A 22320-nucleotide genomic window follows, 5' to 3' on the forward strand; every position below is an offset into this window, starting at 1 on the left:
CAGCTCTGACATTCTGTGTTCTAAGGGCCCTCCCAGCTCTGACATTTTCTACTCTAGGGGCCTTCCAGCTCTGACATCCTGTGTTCTAAGGGCCCTCTATCTCTGACATTCTGTGTTCTAGGGGCCCTCTCAGCCCTGACACTCTGTGTCCTAAGGGCCCTCCCAGCTATCGTGCTCTAAGCACTCCCATCCCCCTCGATGCTGCTGCTCTGTGGCTCCACCAGCTGGAGACACCAGCTGGGCATCTCGGGTTTCTTGTCACTCTACCTGATTATCTTGTTTAATAACATTCTGTGCCGCCAGAGTGTTGTTCTTCAGACTTCGGGCCAAACTCAACATCTCCTCGGCCAGCTTTTCCTGGACACTGTGGTGATGCTGCAGCACAGCGTCGAGCTCAGCAGCTGACTGCTTCTCATCTGTCCCAAGGCCCCTGTGTGTGCAGAGGGGGTAGGGTGGGAGTAGGAAGGTTTGTTCAGAAAGAGCAACAATCCAAACCACTAAAAAGGAAAAAATTGCCTGTCCCCTTTGCCCTTGAGTCAGGTGATCACGTGATTTATTCTAGGCTACAGGTGTCTAAGCTCCAGGGAGAACATCACAGCCTGGACTCCACACAGACAAGTAGAAAAAGGCTTCTGCAAAATAGCCACAGGCCTTTTTATGTATGGCAACAATAGAATTTCAAGCATCTGTTCAGGATTTGCATTAGTTAAGTCACTTTCTCTAACAAAGGTGAAGTTCCATCCAGAACATCAACTAAAGTTACTGGGGACACTGAGCCTCAAGACGACCAGACTTCTGTGGCCAAGCGAGAAGCGTCCTCAAATATCGGAAGGGCTGTCCAGCGCAAGAGGGATTAGACATGTTCTGCTTGGCCCGAGAGGGCAGCGCAATGGGTAGAAACTACAGGGAAAGCAGATTTCAGCTGGATATGAGGAAAAATGTCCTAGAGATAAGAGCTGTCCCTAAGTGGGATGGGATAACTGGGACATAGTGAGTTTCCTGCCACTGAAGGTACCAAAGCTGGCTGGGCCACTCATTTGTTAGATCTGTGGTAGGGATGGGGTTCATGTTTCAGGTAGGAGTGAGACTGGATGGCCTTTGAGGCCCGTCCATCTGTGAACCCTAGGGTCCCTTACAACATGAGATGAAGAGACGGTACCAAAGATGAGTCACTTACGTTCGTTTCCTTAAGTTTAGGTCCCCAGAACCTGGAACCAAAACAAAGACATTTGTCAGCTGTAGGCTTTTGCTGTTCCCTTGAACTGATGAGGTTCTCCTTGTGAAGCTTTCAGATAAAGTCCATGCCAAGGGTCCCAAGTATTCCTGGAATCTCTACAGTCTGAGCCCCAGGAACAATCCTAACCTTTGAGCACACCTTAAGTGTGCTTCAGCCATATTTGTCTCCTCCCCACCCCCATTACTGTGCCATACTCTTTCCTCACTTGGTGCTTTGCTCACACCCTTTGTGAAATGGTAAGTGCTAGGTAGCCGTCGCCTGAGATCCTGATGGGGCTTTCCCCCGACCTCCTTTCTGTCTAGCCCCTTGTCATGAAGCCCACTCAGCTCCCAGGGATCCCTCTTCAAGCTCATACTATTCATCTGCCCCCCTCGTGACCCTTGGCATTTCCTGCTTTGGTGCAGCAGAAAGAACCCCGGCTGAGGGTCCACAGACTTGGGTTTTTGTCCTGGCTCTACCATTTACTAGCTGGGAGACATTTGGTAATGATGAACTTTCTGGTCAATTTCCTCAGCTGCAAAATGAGGGGGATGGACTAGATGATCTCAAAGGTACCTTCTAGTGATGACATTGTGTGTTCTAACGGTCCTCCCAGCTCTGACATTTTGTGTTCTATCGATTCCCTCTGGCCTATGATCTCAAGGTGTTAATGTAAGTTTTCTGGTGTGTCAGCCTTGTCTGCCCACTCAGACTGGAACCCTTGAGGACCTGGACCATGTCTCCTGTAACAATTCTACACACAGCGCTGGAATCATGGCACTGAGTGGGGCCTCAGGAATCAGGCCATCATTTAGAGCAGGGCTGCAGGCTGTGCAGCCCTCGAGTGCAGACTGACCCCTCCCTCCCATTCTGCCTCTTTTTCACAACATCAAGAATCTGTGATTTCATCAGGGTACTTGCTCCACCAAAGCTCATCTCAGCCCCTCAGTGACTTTGTAAACAGAAAGATGCTTTGGCCAAAAAGCTCATCAGGCTGAGGGCACCTGGTGATGGGCGTGCCCTAAGCCAGGTGGGGCCTTGGACAGGGACACACAGCCTAGAACTTAGAACTGGCCACAGCTTCTGCCCTTTATGATGATGCCCACCCCCGTACACTTGTCTCTTCCATGTAAGCTCTTTGAGGGCAGGAATGGCTTCATTCTTTGTACTTGTACAGTGCTTAGCACAGAGCCTGGCACATGGTAAATGTTTAATAAATGCTGGCTGACTGATTGGTTGCTTGGCCAGTATGGATTTTAAGATCCCGGTTACTTCCCTCCTCATGGTGAGAGACCAGAGCAAGGCTTTCAGTCCAGCCCTCTCAGTTTAATGGGGAGATGCCTGATTCTGGGTCACAGAGGAGCAAGGTTGAGGTGGAAAGCCAATCTTGGCTCCTCACAGACTGCTTGTTCCCATACGTGAGCCGGCGTCTCCAATGAGGCTCAGTTGGTATCTTGATACTCAAGTCTCCCCCTGCTGTTGGTTTTCGAGAGGCACAAAAGGCTTTGGCTCCGCTTGTCACAGTGGCTTTCTCCCCTGAAGCAGGGGTGCTTTCAGGAATGGCCAGCAGTGGGGCTCTCTAGGACTGAGAAGATACTAGTAATTTTGTGTCCCTCTCCTAGGGAAAAGCAACAGCTCAGGCACAGAGACTGATGGGAATTACTTTCTGGTACCCCTGCTTGGTCATGAGACCTCAGGATTTAGAGCTGGATTTTAGAGAGCCTCAGATATGAGAACCCTGAGGCCCCAAGAGAGGAAGCGTCCTGCTCAAGGTCACCCAGGTAGCAGGCAGCAGAGCCAGGATCTGAACCCACATCCTTTGTCAGTGCTCTTTCCATGACTTCATGGTGCCAGCTCCAGGTAGCTGGAGGCTTTCCAGCTCTGCAGTGAAGACAGGCAGCCTGGGCTGAGGTGCCTGAGTTTTTCTTTCCAAGGCTCAGAGCAAACAGTTTGGGGGGGCTGTGTCTACTCACCACTGGTTGCCGAGGACTCCTAAGGGAAGAAAAGCTACAATGAGAAAGTGCACTCCCCCACCCGACTGCCCCCCGGAGCCCAGGCTAAGGAGGGCCAGAGAGGAAACACTGAGTCTCCTTCCTCCACATACCCTGATCATGGCCAAGGCCCCTCTGGAGAGGTGTGGCCTTAGCTGAGGCCAGCATGAGAATTAGCAGAGGGCCCTGGGTAGGAGGAATTCTGATCCTGGGTGCATAAAACCCAATCTTTGCTTTCACTCTGGCAATGTTCCATCCAGGCAGGTCCTGAGCCTTAGTCACTAAATCCATTTCCATAAACATTTACCCTACTGGTCCCAACAAAGACTTCCCCAAATATAGGCTGTGACTCTAAAATGAGGTCTTTTTGAAAAGCAAAATGGAGAGATGTTAACAAGTCAAGGGGCTGAAATTTCATCGGTGTGGCTATTTCATTCATGGATGCCGACTGTAGACTCTCCGTAAATTAGTCTTCTAGGGTTGCTATGGGCAAAAAATTCATTTTCCTGGAGCCAACTGAATAACAAAGCATTGAACTGAGCCCTGTTGGTCCTGGGCTGACAGACACACTGTCATGGGGCTTCTATCTGGTGGCTGGTAGGATCTGCCTGAATTTATCAGCTCTGACATCAATTTTGGGTTCCTAGGGTCAAATCCTACATCAGCCCTAGAGGATGTGTGAAGAGGAGGAGTGCATGAAGGGTGTGGCAACGGAAGGTGTTCAAGATGAGCCTCTGTGTAGGCCTTGAATGCCAGGATGAGGAGTCATCTGAATCCTTCTTTTCATCCCTATCTTCAAGTTATCACTAAGCCCTGTTGTTAATTCTTTTGAAATGTGTCTCTGACTCAATGGCCATTGCCCAGTCCCTCATCCCTGAAGACTTGGATTACACCAGCAGCCACTGTGGTCTTCCTTCCTCCCTCCCTTCCCTCTCCAACATGGTTGAAAATTCTCTGCAATTCAATGCCCTCCACAACCTGCCTTATCTCCCCCAAAATTTCTGCTCGAGCCAGGTTGGTCTCCCCAACGGCTCCCACACACCCCCCTCTCTTCCCACCTCTAGGCTTTTGTCTATTCTGTGCCCCATTTCTTCCTGAGAGCCTCTCTAAATCCTCCCCATCATCAAGACCCAGCTAAGTTCCCAGCTCCTTCAGGAATGCTTCTTAGACTACTCCAGATCAAACCGATCTCCCCCTTCTGCACCCCTCTGGGATTTATGGTCAGTCCCCACAATTTAACATTTGTGAGCAGACGAAGTAAATGAGGACAGACAGTCACTTAGGTAAAAAACTGTTAAAAACAACAACCATGAAACTCAAGTCTATGTAATTATAACAATCAGGCTTGGCCCTGAAAAAGAGCTACGAGAAAGCGGCCTATCTCCTCTTCTTTATGGAAGGGGGGTGGAGGACTATGGATATGGAATACTGCATATGCTATGGTATATGAGGGCTTATCTGGCTCCCTGTGGAGGAGAACAGGAAGGAGGAATACTGCAAATGAATGTGATCTAAAAACACGAGGTATCAAGAACACTTTTTGGAAAAAAATTTTAAAATTCATTTTAACTTGATGAAAAACTATAAAGTGCTTTGCGAACAAAAGGCATTTCTTTGTTTTCCTAGCTGTCCTAATTGTTTCCTTTGAGTTTTCTCCAGACCAGGCTGAAATCCTGCCTCTCGCCATTACCCATACCCGGAGGTACTGAATTGATTCATGGATACTGGCCAGTGAATTCCTTTGGGACAGAGCTAACTGGCACCCCGCATGACAATGTGGTGAGGGCAGAGAGATTGTCAGTGATAGCAGGGGCATCCTAATCACCCACAGGAAGTGGGGGAAAAGATGTTGGCGTCTTAGACTGTGCTTCCAACACCACCCCTCAGCTACAGTTTCACTCTGGACCCTCCCTCAGCACCTTTGGTGTCCTCGGTCTGGAACCTCCCTCTGCTAGGCTAGTCCCCTTTTCCCACTGGGGAGTTCCTCTCAGGGCCTCCATTTTGGGCAGGGTCCCAGGCCAGACGTGCTTCAGTGCCCTCCCAGCTGTGCTTCTGACTTTCTGCACTTCAATACCAAGCCTCAGCCTCCTTTGGTCTTGTCTTTCTCCCTTAGAATGTAAGCTCCTGGGGCAGCTAGGTGGCGCAGTGGATAGAGCACCGGCCCTGAAGTCAGGAGGACCTGAGTTCAAATCCGGCCTCAGACCAAACACTTGTCCCTTGCCCTGGGCAAGTCACTTAACCCCAACTGCCTAAAAAAAAAAAAAAAAAGTAAGCTCCTTGAGAGGATGAGCTGTTTGCCTTTGCTCTGACTTGTGTGCCAAGAGCATACTTATGGCACACAGTAAGAGCTTAATAAATTCTTATTGCCTGCCTGCCTGGACTGGAGGCTCAATATCAACCAACACTATAACCCTGCAGCCCAATAAAGCTCCCACAGCCTACGACAGGCTTCTCGGATAGACATCTGGTGCCCAGGACGAGGCGGGCTGACACTCCTGCTGTGCTCAGGCTGTGTCCACAATATCACATCTGGTTCTAGGTACCGCCTTTTAGGAGGGTTGATGCCCTTCCCGAGGAAGAGGACCAAGATGAGGAGGGGGCTCTAATCCATGTCATCTGAGCATCAGCTGAGAGAGGTGGGGAGACCGGGGGGAGCGTGATCATTGTCTTCAAGTACCTGAAGGGCCGTCCTGTGGAAGAAGGATTAGCTGTGCTCTGCTTGGCCCCAGAGGGTAGAACTGGGACCGGTGGGTGGAGAGTACAGGAAGGTGGATCTTGGCTCTCTGCTAAGGAAGTTTATTAATAAGGAAAACTATCCAACATGGAATCTTTGGCTGCCTCTGGAGGTGTTCCAGCAAAGGCCAGGTGATCTGTGGAAGATGTGGCAGGGGAGGGGGAGGGAAGGCCCCTTCTGCCCTGTGGTGCTTTGCCTCAGTGACCTACCGTGCCCAGCAGCTCACTCCTCATCTCGCCTGTGTACCGAGCCCTAGTCTGCAGGTGCACCGTCTTGGTGGCTGGCACCCGCTCTTTGGTGGTGGTGGGTGTGCGTCCTGGGGCCAAGAACTGGTTGGCTAGGGCTTTCTCCGAGGAAGATGACTGGGGAAAGAAAAGAAGAGGTTGGATAAGTATGGGGCAATGCTGGCTATACCCTCTGACCCTGTGATCCCTCTTTAGGGAATTGGTGAAACCCTCCAAGGAAGACTGGTGAGGCTGAGGAGATGACCCAACTCAATGTATGCTCCATGAGCAACTCTCCTCATGCTACCAGGGTTCCTGTTACCAGTGACAACCAGCTTCCACAATGAGGGTTTCTGGGACCTGAATCTCATTTGCCTAGTCAGAGGGGGAAGCTTGCAAATCCTCACCAAGTTTTGCCAAGCTGTACAGTGATTCCTTGTGTGATCCCTGGCAAGAGGTTATTTTTTTTTCCACAAAGAGTTCTTGATACCTTTTCTTTTTACATCACCTTCATTTCCAAAATCCCTTTAGCAGAGATCCAGCTTTTGTAATTTTAATTTAAAAGTTAGATTTCAATTCCACAATGCTGACGATTGCCCATGGGAGACGTGCACAGGAAGTGTGTCAGATGTGCTCAGGCACGTGCTGATGTGGCTCCCAAGGCCTCTCCCCAGGGCGGGGCTTCCTGGGAGGGGGGTGGGGCTCGGTCTCTCAGCACCCCCAGTTTTGACAGCCACTGCCACCACCACGTCCACCTTTTCTCTCTGCTTCTTACTTACGTACCCTCCACAGCTTCCATGAGGCTCTGGGGTGGGGCAGTAGAAGGGGGTGTGGCTAGTGACTTAGGAGCCCTTTAACACGGGGCCCCTCAATGACCCTATTCCAGGCTCTTGGCAGCATGGACTCCCCTACACCCAAGGGGCTTGTTCGTGCCCTTCTCCTTCCTTCCCCCAGGAAGCCGGTCCCCTCCCAAGTCAATCCAACCCCCCTCCCCAGTCAGTCCACGCCCCCCTCCCCTGTCAGTCCAGGGCCCCCTCCCTAGTCAGTCCATGACCCTCTCTCCAATCAGTCCAGGGCCCTCTCCCCAGTTAGTCCAGGTTCTGCCTGCCCCACCATCCCCCTTCAGTCCAGGGCCCCCTCCCCAGTCAGTCCCGACCCCCTCCCCCGTCAGTCCAGGGCCCCATTCCCAGTCAGTCCAGGTTCCCCCTGCCCCTCCTCCCCCATCAGTCCAGGGCCCCCTTCCCAGTCCAGGGCCTCCTCTCTGGTCCTCTCCTGTTCTCTCCCATCCTGTCCAGGGACTCCAGGTGGCTACAGCCAAGTCAAGGAAAAATCAACAAGATTTCTTTCCCCTTTCACTCCTCTGGTCACTTTGTTTTCCTTGGCTCAGCCCATGGAATGTGGCCCCAGGGCTCAGGTTGGCATGGGGAAGCAAACGAGTTAAGTGTCAGATTTGAAAGGCTCCCCTTCCGGTCATCAGCCTTCATGGCTAAACAGGGCTCCCTCCCAAAGAGGCTGAAAGGGCAAAGCCCAAAAGCTTGTTCTGTGCTGGAGAGAAAGGGGAGGGGTCTGATTAAGTGGAGCCCTTATAAGTGAAGTAGATTCACTGATTTTTAAAAATCAAATTTAGTTTCTTTAGCTTGATGAATAAAAAACAATGTCCTTTGTTATTAAATATTCAACCAGTGTTTACCTTTAAAAAATAAATAAAATTCCTTGGGCACACACCCCAGTGAGTCGTGCTGTGCATGCCTATGGGGCTGGTGGGAGGCCTACCATGACTAGGGATTCTTGTCAGTCAGGGGCCTAGATGGCCACTGAGGCAGCCCTCCATCTGTGACATTCCATGCAGTGCACTGGGCGAGGTACATAATGATGATACTACTACTACTACTACTACTACCATCAAATAATGATGATGATGGTGGTGATAACTAACACAGATAGCACTGGAAGGTGATAACTGACTAGGGGACACAGTAGATAGAGGACTGGATTTAGAATCAGGAAGACTCGAGTGTATACCCTGCCTGAGACACAGTAGCTGTGTGTGACCCTAGGCAAGTCACTTAACCCCTGTGAGCCTCAGTTTTCTCATCTATAAAATGGGAATAATCACAGCACCTATCTCACAGGCTTTGTGAGGCTCAAACGGGACAATATCTGTAAAGTACCTTGCAAATTTTAAAGTGTGATATAATGCTAGCTGTAATTATAGTGTCCTTTTGTTATTATCATCATTATCATTTTTATTACTGGTGGTATTGGTATTTTTAATATATACTCCTTTGATCCTCACAACAACTTTGTGGTAGGCACTATAATTGTTCCCATTTCACAGATGAGGTAACTGAGGCAAACAGAGGTAAAGTGACTTGTATGGTGTTACACAGCAGGGTCTGAGGCAGGATTAGAACTCAGGTCTTCCTGACTCCAAGGCCAGCATTCTATTCACTGTGCCCGCCTGGTGGCCAAAGGCAAAAACAAAAGCATCTCTGTCCTCAAGAATCATCTGTTCTCTTGGGGAATGGGGCACATGGCCAGAGAAGTAAATATAAAGTAATCTGAAGATGGAGTGTCACCCGGGGGATGAGGGAAGACCCTCAGATGTGAACTCAGGTCTCCTGACTCTAAGTTCCATCATCTAACACCTATCAAATACAGTTTTTAATGTGAAAATGGGCCACTGGTGGCACAGTGCAGAGAATGCTAGGCTTGGAGTCAGGAAGACCTGAGTGTATATAAGTGACCCTATACAAGTCACTTCTCCTCTGTTTGCTTCAGTTTCCTCATCTGCCAAATAGGGATAATTACAGTGCCTACCACAGGGTTGTCATGAGGATCAAAGGACCATGATTCGAGATGATCTCTGAGGTGGGTTCCTGATAGCTCTAAGTTCTGTGATTGCATAAACATTAGTATCAGGCCAATTATTTTACTTACCAGTTTTTCAGCCTCTAACATTCCTTTTAAAAAGTCCACTTTTCTAGAATACTCATTAAGCATTTCAGGGGCAGGTTTACTGAAAAGCACAAAAAAGAAAAAAAAAGTCACCAAGAATCCTGCCTCCTTCCTTCCATTTAGCAGAGACGATTCACTGGGAATGATTCTGGCTAACTCCCAGAACAGATGAGGCAGCAGCCCTCTCCTCTGGGCAGCCTTCCCCTACTCCCCTGGGCTGCCAGGGACCTCATTCTCATACTCTCAAGAGACAGAGCACACTGGAGGAAAAGAATCTGGGACAACGAGACCCGGCGTTGAGTTTGTGCTCTCCTATGGACCAGTCAGGTGACTGTGGGCACGTCTTTTAACTTCCTTGATGATTAAATTCCTCATTTGTAAAATTCAGAGAAGGCCAAACTAGATGATCTCTGAGGGAGCCTCCTCGCACTGACATTCTGTGTTCTATGGGCCCTCCCAGCTCTGACATCCAGTGTTCTAAGACCCCTCCTAGCTCTGACATCCAGTGTTCTCAGACCACTCCTAGCTCTGACATCCTATCTGTTCTAAGGGCCTTCCCAGCTCTGACATTCTGTGTTCTAGCGGCCCTCCCAGTTCTGACATTTCATGTTCTAAGGGCCTTCCCAGCTCTAACATTTCATGTTCTCAGGCCCCTCCCAGCTCTGACATCCTGTGTTTTAAGGCCCCTCCCAGCTCTGACATTCTATAAATAGATGCCAATAAGCAGCTATATCACCTTGGGCAAGTTCTGATGGAATGCAGAAGGACAACAGCGATCTTTGAAGACCTTTTGTTTTTCCCAGACTTTTTCCCCCCTAAAATGGCAAGCATCTTTCCTGATTAGCTGACTCAGACCAGTCATGCTGAGTTGTTTTCGTTTGTTTGGTTTGGTTTGGTCTGGAGCTACAAATTAATTGGTATAGGGCACCTGCCGTGAAACCGCAATACTTCCTCTAGCAATACGGATTATAATCTGAGGTCTGGTGAGCCTGTATTTAAAAACAGTTTGATAACTAGATCTCAATAGAATCAGTTTCCTTCGTAATCCAATCTATTTTGTTTCGTACATCTAACAACACCATTCTGAAAAGCAGGCCCCAGGCTTCCCCAGACTGCCCACGCCAAAGGGCTCCAGACATCCTTAGAGAAGCAGAGAGCTGCCTGGGGTCCTGGGGAGTTAAGGTTGGCCTGTGCGATCAGCTAAGCATCACAGAGCTAGTACACATCAAAGGTAACATTTGAACCCAGATCCGCTGGACTCTGAGCCTGCTTCCCTTATCCACTCCACCTCTTACCTGGGCTGTTCCTTCAAGGCTTGGAGCATTTCTTCCAGGGCAGCTACATACTGAAAGCAAGGGCAACACATTAGTGACTTGGTGAAAACAGTGCCTGCCTTCCTTGCTTCAGCCCAGCTAAAACGCCACCGTCAACAACCCCCGAGTGATGGCGCCTTCCCTCGGCTGGTGATGCCCAGTTTAGCCCCTCTCTCTATTTGGTCGGTACGTGGTTGTCTGTGTGTTGTCTTCCCTATTAGAGTGTAAAGTCCTTGAGCCTAGCGGCTGGTTTGGCTTAAATGACTGCCCGTCACATTGCTGTTGTTTGGTTGTGTCTGACTCTTCATAACCCCATTTGATTTTCTGGAGGTAAAGATACTGGAAGGGTTTGCCATTTCCTTCTCCAGTGGGTTGAGGCAACAGAGGTTAAGCCCCATAGCTGCTTCTCAGGCAAACAGAGGTGAAGTGACTTTCCCAGTGTCACAAAGCTAACTTCCTGACCGCTAGGCAGTGCAGTGGATAGAGCACTGGCCTGGAATCAGGAAGACTCCGCTTTCTGAGTTCAAATCTGGCCTCAGACCCTTGCTGGCTGTGTGACTGGAGGCAAGTCACTTAGCCCCATTTGCCTCAGTTTCCTCATCGGTAAAATGGCAAACCACTCCAGTATCTCTGCCAAGAAAACCCCCCAAAAGGGGTCACCAAGAGTTGGACGCTGCTAAAACGAATGAACAACATCACCTTCCTGACCCCAGGCCCAGTGCTCTATTCTCCGAGATCCGAGATCAGACGACATCGGGCGCGTTCAGGGTGGTATGGCCGTAGACCCAGTGCTCTATTCTCTGAGCCATCTTGCTGCCCGGCCTGCCACACAGCAGATACTAAATAAATATTTCTTCACTTGTCTTGACCTGACTTCAACATATTTGCTTTTGGCCAAACCTGTGATTTCATTTGTTTAGGGGAGAGGTATCAAACAGATTAAAATGTAATTGGGAAATATTTAACAAAATAAGTAAAAAATACAGTAGCACATAGATAATGTTAATATGTACTTTTCTAAGTCAATTTGCTGTCACAGGGATCTTTACTTAGTTAGCTGGCACTGTTTCTATTTGAGTTTGACACCATTGGTGTGGGGAATGTCAGGTAAGGAAATACTCTGAGCTGATGAAGATGTACTCCTTCTGAGTAATTTCCAGCCTCAGGCACTGAGCAACAATTCAGCTGCCCAGGGACATGCAGTCAGTAGGTGTTGGAACCAGGTTCTCTCTCTACTGCTCTAGGCATCCTTGGGAATCCATACACTTAATCCATACACTTAACATACTGTTGGACCCTGGGTAAGTCCTGGAGAGAGCTGGCTCCCAGAACAAGGGGCTGTTTTGAGCCCTAACCCTAAGCCTGCCCAGCCTCTCCAGTGCTCTTTGACTTCCCGAAGGCTTGCCCTCGCTAGAGCTCCAGCATATGGAGTTAACGGTTTACATGGCATCTTCCCTATGGCTGGTCCACGGTCCCAAGAGGTGGTGAGGAAGCATTCCTCCCCCATTTCAGACATGGAGGACAGACCGATGCCCAGCGAAGAGACAGCAAGTGGCCAACAGGCTCCAGTGCCGCAGAGACTGAGAATGGACACTAAGAAAAGGCTATTGTAAAGTGCAGAGGTGTTAATGAGGGCGGTTGGAGGAGAAAAGAGGTCTCTGTGGGGAGTGAGAGACAGGGAACAGGGAAGAGCAAAAGGACTGGACTGCAGCAGGAAGGGCCCAGACAGCAAAGCTGTGTGACTTTCCCTAGCACCATGTGGGCCGAAGAGCAATAGGTGAATGGTGGAAGTAAAGCACGCTTGGTTTTTGGAAAGAGATGAGTGGTGGATAAAAATGGGATAAGGCATCCAAGGGCCAAGGACAGGGTGAAAGGTGAACTGGCAAATTGGAGGGGAGGAAAATTAATCCAGAGCAAAGGTGAGGGCCTGGGAAGGCGGGGGGGGGGGGGGGGGGCTGCCAGTTGAGGAGAGGATGGAGAATGGGTTTAGGTGGAATGAGGCTCAGGGTGAGCTAAAATAGGAGGTCTGTGGTCAGAGAGAGGAATCTCAGAGATATAGATTGTGGAGTTATTAGACTGTGAGCTCCTAGAGGGCAGGAACTGTTTCTCTCTCTCTTTGTATCTTTGGTGCTTGGCACAGGGCCTGGTACATAGTAGGTGCTTAATAAATGCTTGTTGAAACTCTGAGGTACTACATCACACCTATCAGATTGGCTAACATGACAAAACAGGAGAATGATAAATGTTGGAGAAGACGTGGGAAAACTGGAACACTAATGCATTGCTGGAGTTGTGAACTGATCCAACCACTCTGGAGAACAATTTGAAATTATGCCCAAAGGGCTATAAAACTGCACATACCCTTTGACCCAGCAATACCACTTCTAGGTCTGTATCCCAAAAAATGGGAAAAGGACCCACGTGTACAAAAATATTTATAGCAGCTTTTTGTGGTGGCAAAGAATTGGAAATTGAGGGGATGTCCATCAATTGGGTAATGGTTGAACAAGTTATAGAATATGAATGTAATGGAATACTATTGTTCCACAAGAAATGATGAGCAGGCAGATTTCAGAAAAACCTGGAGAGACTTACATGAACTGATGCTGAGTGAAGTCAGCAGAACTAGGAGAATATTGTACACAGTAACAGCAACATTGTGCAATGACCAACTTTGCTAGACTTAGCTCTTCTCAGCAATGCAATGATCTAAGACAATTCCAAAAGACTCATGATGGAAAATGCTATCCACATCCAAAGAAAGAACTACAGAGTCTGAATGCAGATCAAAGCATACTATTTTCTCTTTTTTTCCCCTTTCTTGTGGTTTTTCCCTTTGTTTCTAATTCTTCTTTACAACATGACTAATGTGGAAATATATTTAATATGATTGTACATGTATAGCCTATATCAGATTGCATGCCATCTTGGAGAGGGGGGATCAGAGGAAGGGGGAGAAAATTTAGAACTCAAAATCTCATAGAAGTGAATGTTGAAAACTAAAAACAAACAAATAAATAAAATTTAAAAAAATAAAGGTTTGTTGGCTTGAGTTAGAGATGGAACACCTGTGGATGAGGATGAGAGATCAAAGATGTGACCATCCCTAAGTGTGTCTGCATTGGAGTGATGATTATAGTATTTGAACAGGCAAATGAGCAGGGAAGCAAGTCAGGCGATATGAGGGAATGTTGACAGGTGAGTTGAAACCCCCAGTTATGAGGAAGGGCATGGGTGACTGAAGTGGAGAAGAAGCTGGTGAGCCAGGACCTGAACTCCTCAAGAAAGGGAAGAAAATGACTAGGGGGCTGGCAGAGAACAGCCACCGGGATCTGGGTAGAGCAGAGTAACTGGATGGGGTGATCCTCCAAGGAGGACAGGTGGCTGAGTGAAGGGGTCAGGTAAAGGCAAGAAGGACGTATGGGCCATTGAAGGGGTGAGACTGCAACTCAGGAGAGAGACCAGGGTTGGATGTCTACATCTGGGAGTCGTGAGCAATAGTGACAATCATTAAACCCATGGGAATTCATGATGTCATTAAGATAAAGAGTGAAAAGGGATGAGGTTGCAGGACAGAGACATCCTTCAGGATGTCTACAGTGAGAGGGCATGGTTTGGATAACATATCGTCCTTCTCTTGGCCCAGGAAGATCTTGGATCTGTAGGCCTGGCCACGGACGTGGTGTCTTCTGAGACAGCTGGATTTCTGTGACAGCAACAAGTAGCAGCAGCATGACAGGAAGGGGCCTAATAAAAAATACAAAATGAGGGTTCCATAGGGTACTAGGGAAGAAGAAGGGAGAGTTAGAAAGGGACTTGGGAAGGATGAGGCTGATATGAAGGATGAAGGAGGAGGAGGGAGTGATGGTCAGGAAGGAAGCTGGGGTCTGGGCAGCCTATGACTCCCAATCACTGGGGCCCTGAGTGGAGCAGTAGGCTGTCACACTGTCCATCAGCCAAATAATTGCCAATGGTCCCTTTTCTCAATTCTCATTACTTCTCTACAGCATATGGCACTGTTCATCACCCTTTCCTCCTGGAGACTCTCTTTTTTCTGGGATTTCATGATACCAATTTCTTTTTGGTCTCTGCTGGATGCTTTAAAAACTGTTTTGTTTTTTTGGGGGGGGATTTTAAAATTCTGAACTTAGCGCGACGCGCACACATACACACAACACACAACACACACACACATACACACACACATACACATACACACACACATACACAGAGCATTCTCATCCAAACAGCAGGACACCAAAAAAGAGGCTTCTGTATGAAACTGTGACTCTATTTCCTACTTCTTGCTTTTTTTGTCTGACCCCTTCTTACTCTCCTGTGCTGGTTCCCAGTTCAAACCATGCCTTCTCACGGTGGATGTCCTGAAGGCTCTGTCCTGTAGCCACTTCCTTCTCCTCTCTACACTCTCTCACTTGGTAACCTCATCAATGCCTGTGGATGATCGCTATTGCCCACGACTCCCAGATCTAGACATCCAACCCTGGTCTCTCTCCTGAGTCGCAGTCTCACACCTCCAATGGTCTATATGTCCCAAAGACACCTCAAATTCAACATGTCCAAAGAGAACTTATCACCTTTCCCCCCTAAACCACCTCCCCTTCCAAGTTTCCCTATTTCTGTTGGGGGCACCATTAGCCTCAGCATCTTCACTCTCTCTCCCGGCACACAGACAATCGGCTGCTGGATCTCGTCCTTTCTTCCCCAGGACCTGGATCTTTGGCATCCTTCCCGTCTCACTACTCACACAGCCACTATCTTGGTCCAGATCCTCATCACCTCTCAACCTAGACTACGGCACTGGACTCCTAAGTAGCCTTCCTGCTTCCTCTTTCTCCAGGCCAATCCATCTTTCACACACTTAGTTAGTCAACAAGTGATACTATGTAATGTAAATAAAACTTACTTTGTACATACCAGGCACCGTGTGAAATACAGGGAATACAATGAAACGTGTACATTCTAATGGCAGAGACGATATGCAAGTAACTATGTATACAAGAGATACACAGTGCAAATGGATGGTAATCTCTGAGAGAAGGCACTAACAATGGGGGAGGATCGGGAAATGCCTCCTGAAAAAAGTGGGGTTCGAGCTGGGACTTGAAGAAACTAGGGAAGCCAGGAGGCTGAGTTAAGGAGTGAGCATTCCAGATAAGGGGGCCGGCCAGATATGGGTGCAAATGTACCCAGAAGGGAGAGGGAGGGAGTGTTCTGTGTGAGGAACAAATATCAAAATCAGTGACACTGGAACACAGAGTACATGGACGAGGCGGGGGCAAATAAGAAGAGGAAAAATGGGAATGTGGCTCCCAATTCTAGCTCTACCAGGCTGTGTGACCTTGAGCAAGTTATTAAACTCGGCAGGGTATCAGACTTCTTATCTGAAAAATGGGAAACGGGAAGGGATGGACCAGATAGACTTCTCACTTTACATTCACTGATTTAGATCCCGTGCTCATCCTCCTCGGTTAGGTGCTCAAGAACAATAGCAAACTCTCACCACTCTTCCGTTCTAATCTTATTAAGTCTGGGACCACTCTATGCCTAAAATGCCTTCCCGCCTTCCCTCCATTCTAGGTGGAAGTAGCAATACTTTAAAGCCTAACTCAAATGCCACCTCCTCCGGGAAGCCTTCGGAGATGCCCCAGGACCCGGCGCGGGGCAAGGCCAATGAGGGGCCAGGAGGGCGGGGCCATGCCTCAGGTGGGGGCGGGGCGGCGGTGGGCGCCACGTCCGGCCCATCTACCCTGGGCTCCGGAGCCCCCGGGGCACCTCCCACCTTCTCCAGGCGCCACTCGCTCGGGTCGCGCTTCTCGGCCGCCAGCGCCTCGCAGCGGCACAGTAGCCGCACTAGGTTCAGCTCCAGCCGCGGCACTGCCATCACCGTCCCCGCGTCGCCGGCAACTGCGCTACGACTCAGCCAACTACGGGCGGAAGAAGGCGCGCCCGCCGCCATGTTAACTACGGGCGGAAGGAGGGACTTCCGCCGCCGCGTCCATTCTAGCGGAAGGCGTCGTGACTCCAAGCGGAAATGCCTGTCGGCGTATTAGCTACGGGCGGAAGAAGCGGTTTTACGACCATACTTAGTACGGTCAAAAGGGCATTCCGAGCTTCCGGTTAACCGGACCGCCGGCGCCATGTTAGTACAGGCGGAAGATGGTGGTGCTGGTCAACGTTACAGCCGTAGGTGGAGTCTGGCGCCATCTCAACTGCTGGTGGGGGGAAGAGTCCTTGTCGCCATGTTAACTGAGGGCTACGTGTGGATTTCTTATTTTTCCCATCACACTTGACTTTGTACGATTCCTGAATAAACGTCAGCTTCCTTTGCCAAGCCTTAGTCCATTTCACGCATGCTAACTGTGGAAGTGCAGCTAGGGGGCGCAGTAGGTAGAGTGCGGGACCGGAGTCAGAGGGTTCAAATCCGGCCCCAGACACTTACTTACCCCGTGACCCTGGGCAAGGCACTTAACCCTGTTTGCCTCAGTTTCCGTATCTGTAAAATGAGCTGGAGAAGGAAATGACAAACCACTCCAGTATCTTTGCCAAGAAAACCTCAAAAAGGGCTCACAAGGAGTTGGACAGAATTGAAATGACTGAACAACAAAGCTTTTGTATGTCCAGCCCTAACCTCTCTCTTGAGCTCTAGTTTTAAAAGAAACCGCCAAGGGGCGTAGGATATAGATCGCTGCGCTTGGAGTCAGGAAAGACTTAAGTTCAAATCCTGCTTCTGACACAAGCCCTGTGACCCATAAGGTTGTGAACTCCTAGAGGACAGGGACTTACCTTTTGCCTTTCTTTGTATTCCACGGTGCCCAGCACGTAGTAGGCACTTAAATACTTATTGACTGTTCCTGGGCAACTCCACATCTGTCTGCCTCAGTTTCCTCAACTGTAAAATGGGGGTAACAGCATTTATCTCCCAGGGTGGTTGTTAAGATCAAATGAGATAATATTTGTAAAGCACTTAGAACGGTATCTGTCACATAGTAGGTACTTAATAAATGTTTGTTCCTTCCCCCCCCACCTCCCTCCCACCTTTCAATTTGTGTCTCAAATCACAATTGCCTTTTGGACATCTTGAACAGGTCGTCCCATAGGCATTTCAAACTCCACACGTCCAAAACTGAACCCATTTCTTAACCCTCAAACGCCCGAACTCTTCTGAACTTCCCTAGAAGGCACTATTATTTCAAGATTGGTATCATTCTTGACTTTTCACACCTACTTACCTTCAATATCCAACCTCTCCTATGTGTTCCTTTCTCTCCATTCACACAGACACGGCTTCCCTGGACTAATAAAACAGTGTGGGGTTGATCTTGCTTCATCTCTGCTCCCACTCACTGGTCCTTCACCCAGCCTCCAAGGTAACTTTTTTTTTGGTGAGGCAATTGGGGTTAAGTGACTTGCTTAGAGTCACACAGCTAGTGAGTATTATATGTGTCTGAGGCCGGATTTGAACTCAGATCTTCCTGGGGCCAATGCTGTATCCATTGTGCCACCTAGCTGCCCCGGTAACTTTTCTAAAGGGTAGGTTTGACCAGGCCACCCCCAGGGAGCTCGAGGGGCTCACTGCTAACTCCAGGCTCAAATATACATTCCTTTGTTTGGCATTTAAGACCATTTAGAGGGCACCATCATCTTCCTAGTCCTTCAGGCTTGCAACCTAGGAGTTAACCTGGACTCTTTCTCACCGTGTCTTACCCTCCCATACCAAGGTCTGTTGATTTCACTTCTGCAGCATCTCTCCACTATTCCCCCCTTCTCTCCTCTGATACTGCTGTTGATGTCCAGGGGTATTGGGAACCCCGAAATTCAAGGGCAGAAGACGCGGGTCCTGCCTTGAATGAATTCGACCCAAGCCTTCTCTCAGTCAGAGACAAAGTTTATTAAAACACCCATTGAGGTGGGTGAGATTTTAAGAATCTACCCTATTGGCTAGATTTTAAAAATCTGAGCCTTTGTAATGAAAATGATGGGGTACTTGGGTGCTTGCATTTGGGTATCTGTGCTTGTACTTGGACCCCAATTTCTCCCTAGTCTCAGAAACACTGTCTCTGACAATTTCTTCCCAGCCCAAGGACACTGTGCCTAGCAATTACTCATGAGTGGGCCCCAGCAAGACCCTTATCTCTCTCCTTGGTGCAGCTACACAAAGCTGGGTGAGAGAGTGCTGGGCTGCTCAGGCCCCAGCCCTAAGATCATGTCTCTGGATGCCTCCCAATTCCTTAATGAGCTCCTGTCTTGTGAGAAAACTTTCCCTTGTTGCAGAGCATTCTCTAATCAGGACAGAGAGGGGTGTCTTGTCTGGCCCAAGGAGTTTTGTCCCTGGCTGGCCCAGGGACTCTTCCTCCTGCCAGATTCCCAAGATCCATGCCTCTGACATCTCCCTCCCTGTCTGGTATACTCCCTATACTTTCCCATCCATAGCTCCCAAAGACACCTGGACCTTTATATTACCTAATCAGTATCCCTAGCATTCCTTTCCCATGTCCTTTTCCATATAAACCCTAGCTCTATCCTCAGTCTCTCGCAGGTTCCTTAAGAATCCTTGCCTGATGAAAAGTGTAACAATAAACTTTTTGCCAACTTGACTTAATGAATGCTTGAGTCTGTGAATTCATTCCAGACGGCCCCGTCCTGTACTCCAGTCTTTGAGGGGTCTCAATCTCTCAGACCGCAACAAAAATACAACCAGCCAGACCCTTAAGGAATCTGTTCAATTTAATGGGGGCAAGATGGACACTTATATACACTGGTCAAAGAGGGGCCAATAGCTTGGGTGCCTGGGAGGTAACAAAGAAGGATCTGAAAGGGCCAGGCACCCCAGGTGAACGCCAGGGACCTGAGCCATGTGGGACTTTTAGGGGGCCATCATTACTGACCCATCACTGCCACTAGCAACCTCATGGCTGGACTATTTCAACAGCTGCTGGTGGGTCTGACTGTCTCATGTCTCTCCCCACTCCAGTCCATCCTCCACTCAGCCACCAAAGTGATTTTCCTAAAGCACAGGCCTAACCATATCATTCTTCTACTCAACTCCATTGCTTCCCTATTGCCTCCAGGAGCAAATACAAAATACTCTGCTTGACATTCAAGACCCTTCAAAACCTAACTCCGTCCTATCTTTCTAGTTATCTTATACCTTACTACCCAACACATACTCTTTGATCCAGTGACACTGGCCTCTTGGCTATTCCATGAACAAGACACTCCATCTGTCAGCTCTGGGCATTTTCTCTGGCTGTCTCCCATGCCTGCAATGCTCTCTCTCCTCTGGTCAGACTACTACTGACATTCCTGGCTTCCTTTAAGTCCCAACTAAAATCACATCTTTTACAGGAAGCCTTTCCCAATTCCTCTTAACTCTAGTGCCTTCCCTCTGTTAATTATTTCCTATTTATCCCGTATATAACTTGCTTTGTATATATTTGTTTGCATGTTGTCTTCCCTATTAGAATGTAAGCTCCTAGCGGGCAGGGGCTGTCTTTTATCTCTTTTTGTATCCCCAGTGCTTAGCACAGTGCCTGGCATATAGTAGATGCTTCATAAATGCTAATTGATTGGTAACGTGGCCCCCTTCCTACCTTTGCAATCTTCTTACTCTTTCTTCTCATTCACACACCTCTAGGTCCAGCTACCCTGGCCTCCTTGCAGTTCTTCCAACACAGTATTCCATTTCCTTTCTCTGGGCCTTTGCCCTGGCTGTCCTTCAAGCCTGGTACACTCTCCCTCTGCCTCTACCTTTGTTTCCCTGGCTTCTTTTAAGAGGTGGCTCAAGTTCCACCTTCTATAAGAGGCCTTTCCCAGTCTCCCTGGCTGCTAGTGCCTTCTCCTTTGAGATCACCTTCCATCTGCTCTGTAGTTTCTTGTTCATACCTCTCTCCATTAGAATGTAAACTCCTTTTGGGTGGTGACAGTCTGCCTTTCTTTGTATCCCTGGTCCTTAGTACAGTGCTTAGTAAATGCTAACTGACTACTTGTCTTACCTTTTCAATCCAGTAAATAGACTGAACACCTGTAATGTGCAAGGTGCTGGTACTGGGTACAGACATGAAACAGTCCCCGACCTCAAGGACCTTATGTTTGAGGCATCACATTATGGGGCGCAATGGATAGAGTGCTGGACCTGAAGTCAGAAAGATATGAGTTCAAATACTCCTTTAAACACTTATTAGCTGTGGGACCCTGGGCAAGTCATTTAACCATTGTGAGAAATGAAAGAGTTAAGTTTCCACATAAGTAAATAAGAAATCAGCACACACAGGCTAACTTCTCTGTCTGGGGGTGGGGGTGGTGGTGGGGAAGTGATAACACAATTCTAGGCACATAATGTATGTTAAAGGTGGGGCATATAAGGAAGATTGTAACCCAGAAGGATTAGAACCAATCCTGATCCAGAAGGGAGGAATTAGGCAGTTACTATAAATTACTATAAAGCTTGCCCTGGCTTCTTTTACTTGAGCATTTCTCCCCTTCCAAGGAGGTGTGCCCGCTTCTCTCGAGAATTGAAAGGATGCACTTCAAACTCTTTAATAAAGTTTTTGAGACACCAGTCTTCAGAACTGAGTCTGGGGTCATCTTTATAACACCTTTGTCTACCTTAGTTTTCCCATCTGCAAAATGAGAATAATAATAGCATCTACCTTGCAGGATTATTGTGGGGATGAAATTAGATATTTGTAAAGCACTTTGTAAACTTTTTAAAGCACTATAGAAATATTATCTATAATTATTATATCATATAATTAAATTATATATAATTATATCTAATTATAATCATTGGGGTTGAGTGGAGAGAACATAACACGAACAGGTAATACAAAGAGTTTTGCTGTTTTTGTCTCATTTGGTTCAGTGACACTGGCCTCTTGGCTGTTCCATGAACAAAACACTCTATCTGTCAGCTCTGGGCATTTTCTCTGGCTGTCTCCCATGTCCAGTCAGTGACCCAATCCTTTCCACGGATGGATATCAGCATCTGGTCCATAGCTTAAGAGGTTAAGTGACTTGTTCAAGGGAACCCAGGAAGGAAGGAAATAAGCATTTGTTAAGTACCTACTATGTGCAAGGCTTAGTGTTAAATGCTTTTTAAATATTATCTCATTAAATCTTTCTCACACAACCCTTGAGATATAGATGCTATTATTATCCTTATTTTACGTCAAAGAAACTGAGGCAGAGTTTAAGTGACTTGCCTAGGGTCACAGAGGTAGTGTTTAAGGTTGGATTTGAACTCAGATCTTCCTAACTCCAGGCTTAGCACTCTGTCCACTATGTCACCTAGCTGCCTTTTGAACTTAAGTCTTCCTTAAGTGGACCCTTCACACTGAGGCCGTTGCTGGAAAGTGTATCCAAAGTAATGATAAGAAGCAGACAGTACTAATGACGGGAAGCAATCAGAAAAGGAGTGTAGGGATTAGGATCACAGAATCAAAGAGCTGGGAGGAAACTCCAAGATCATCTACTCCAACCTTCTCTTTTTAGAGGAAGAAAATGGAGGAGGCCCAGTGTGTGTGTGTGTGTGTGTGTGTGTGTGGAATAGGGAAAGCCTGTGGAGAAGAGAAATGGGAAATAAAATGTCATAAGGCAGGCTTGAACAGAACATGCCAGAGTGGGCACTAATATGAAATAATACTGAAATATAGAATATAAGATTAGATTGGGCATTCCTTGAGGACAGGGACTTTTTTTTTTGCCTCTTTTTGTATCCCCATTGCTAAAAAATGTCTGACACATAGTAGGTGCTTAATAAATGTTTATTGACAGACTGTAAATTTGTTGAGAGAAAGGCTGGGTCTTTATTCATCATTTTATTCCCAGTGTCGAGGACTACATGAAGTAGGTGCTTGAGTAATGG

The 22320-nt window shown here is 48.0% G+C and overlaps 1 protein-coding gene across 1 annotated transcript in view; it reads right to left on the reverse strand.

The window, feature by feature from the left end:
• USE1 (unconventional SNARE in the ER 1) overlaps positions 1-16355 on the reverse strand; it is a 16980-nt gene extending 625 nt beyond the window's left edge. Inside the window, exons 1-7 of the mRNA XM_027845421.1 lie at positions 16237-16355; positions 10419-10468; positions 9106-9184; positions 6151-6303; positions 3190-3208; positions 1178-1208; positions 268-430 (exon numbers count right to left, since the gene is read on the reverse strand). Coding sequence (XP_027701222.1) covers positions 268-430; positions 1178-1208; positions 3190-3208; positions 6151-6303; positions 9106-9184; positions 10419-10468; positions 16237-16338 — 597 coding nt within the window. The 5' untranslated portion in view covers positions 16339-16355. The remainder of the gene's footprint in view (positions 1-267; positions 431-1177; positions 1209-3189; positions 3209-6150; positions 6304-9105; positions 9185-10418; positions 10469-16236) is intronic.
• Positions 16356-22320: the final 5965 nt, after the last annotated feature.

This window comes from Vombatus ursinus, unplaced genomic scaffold (genome assembly GCF_900497805.2).
Source record: "Vombatus ursinus unplaced genomic scaffold, bare-nosed wombat genome assembly UNPS02014961.1, whole genome shotgun sequence".
Lineage (NCBI taxonomy): Eukaryota > Metazoa > Chordata > Mammalia > Diprotodontia > Vombatidae > Vombatus > Vombatus ursinus.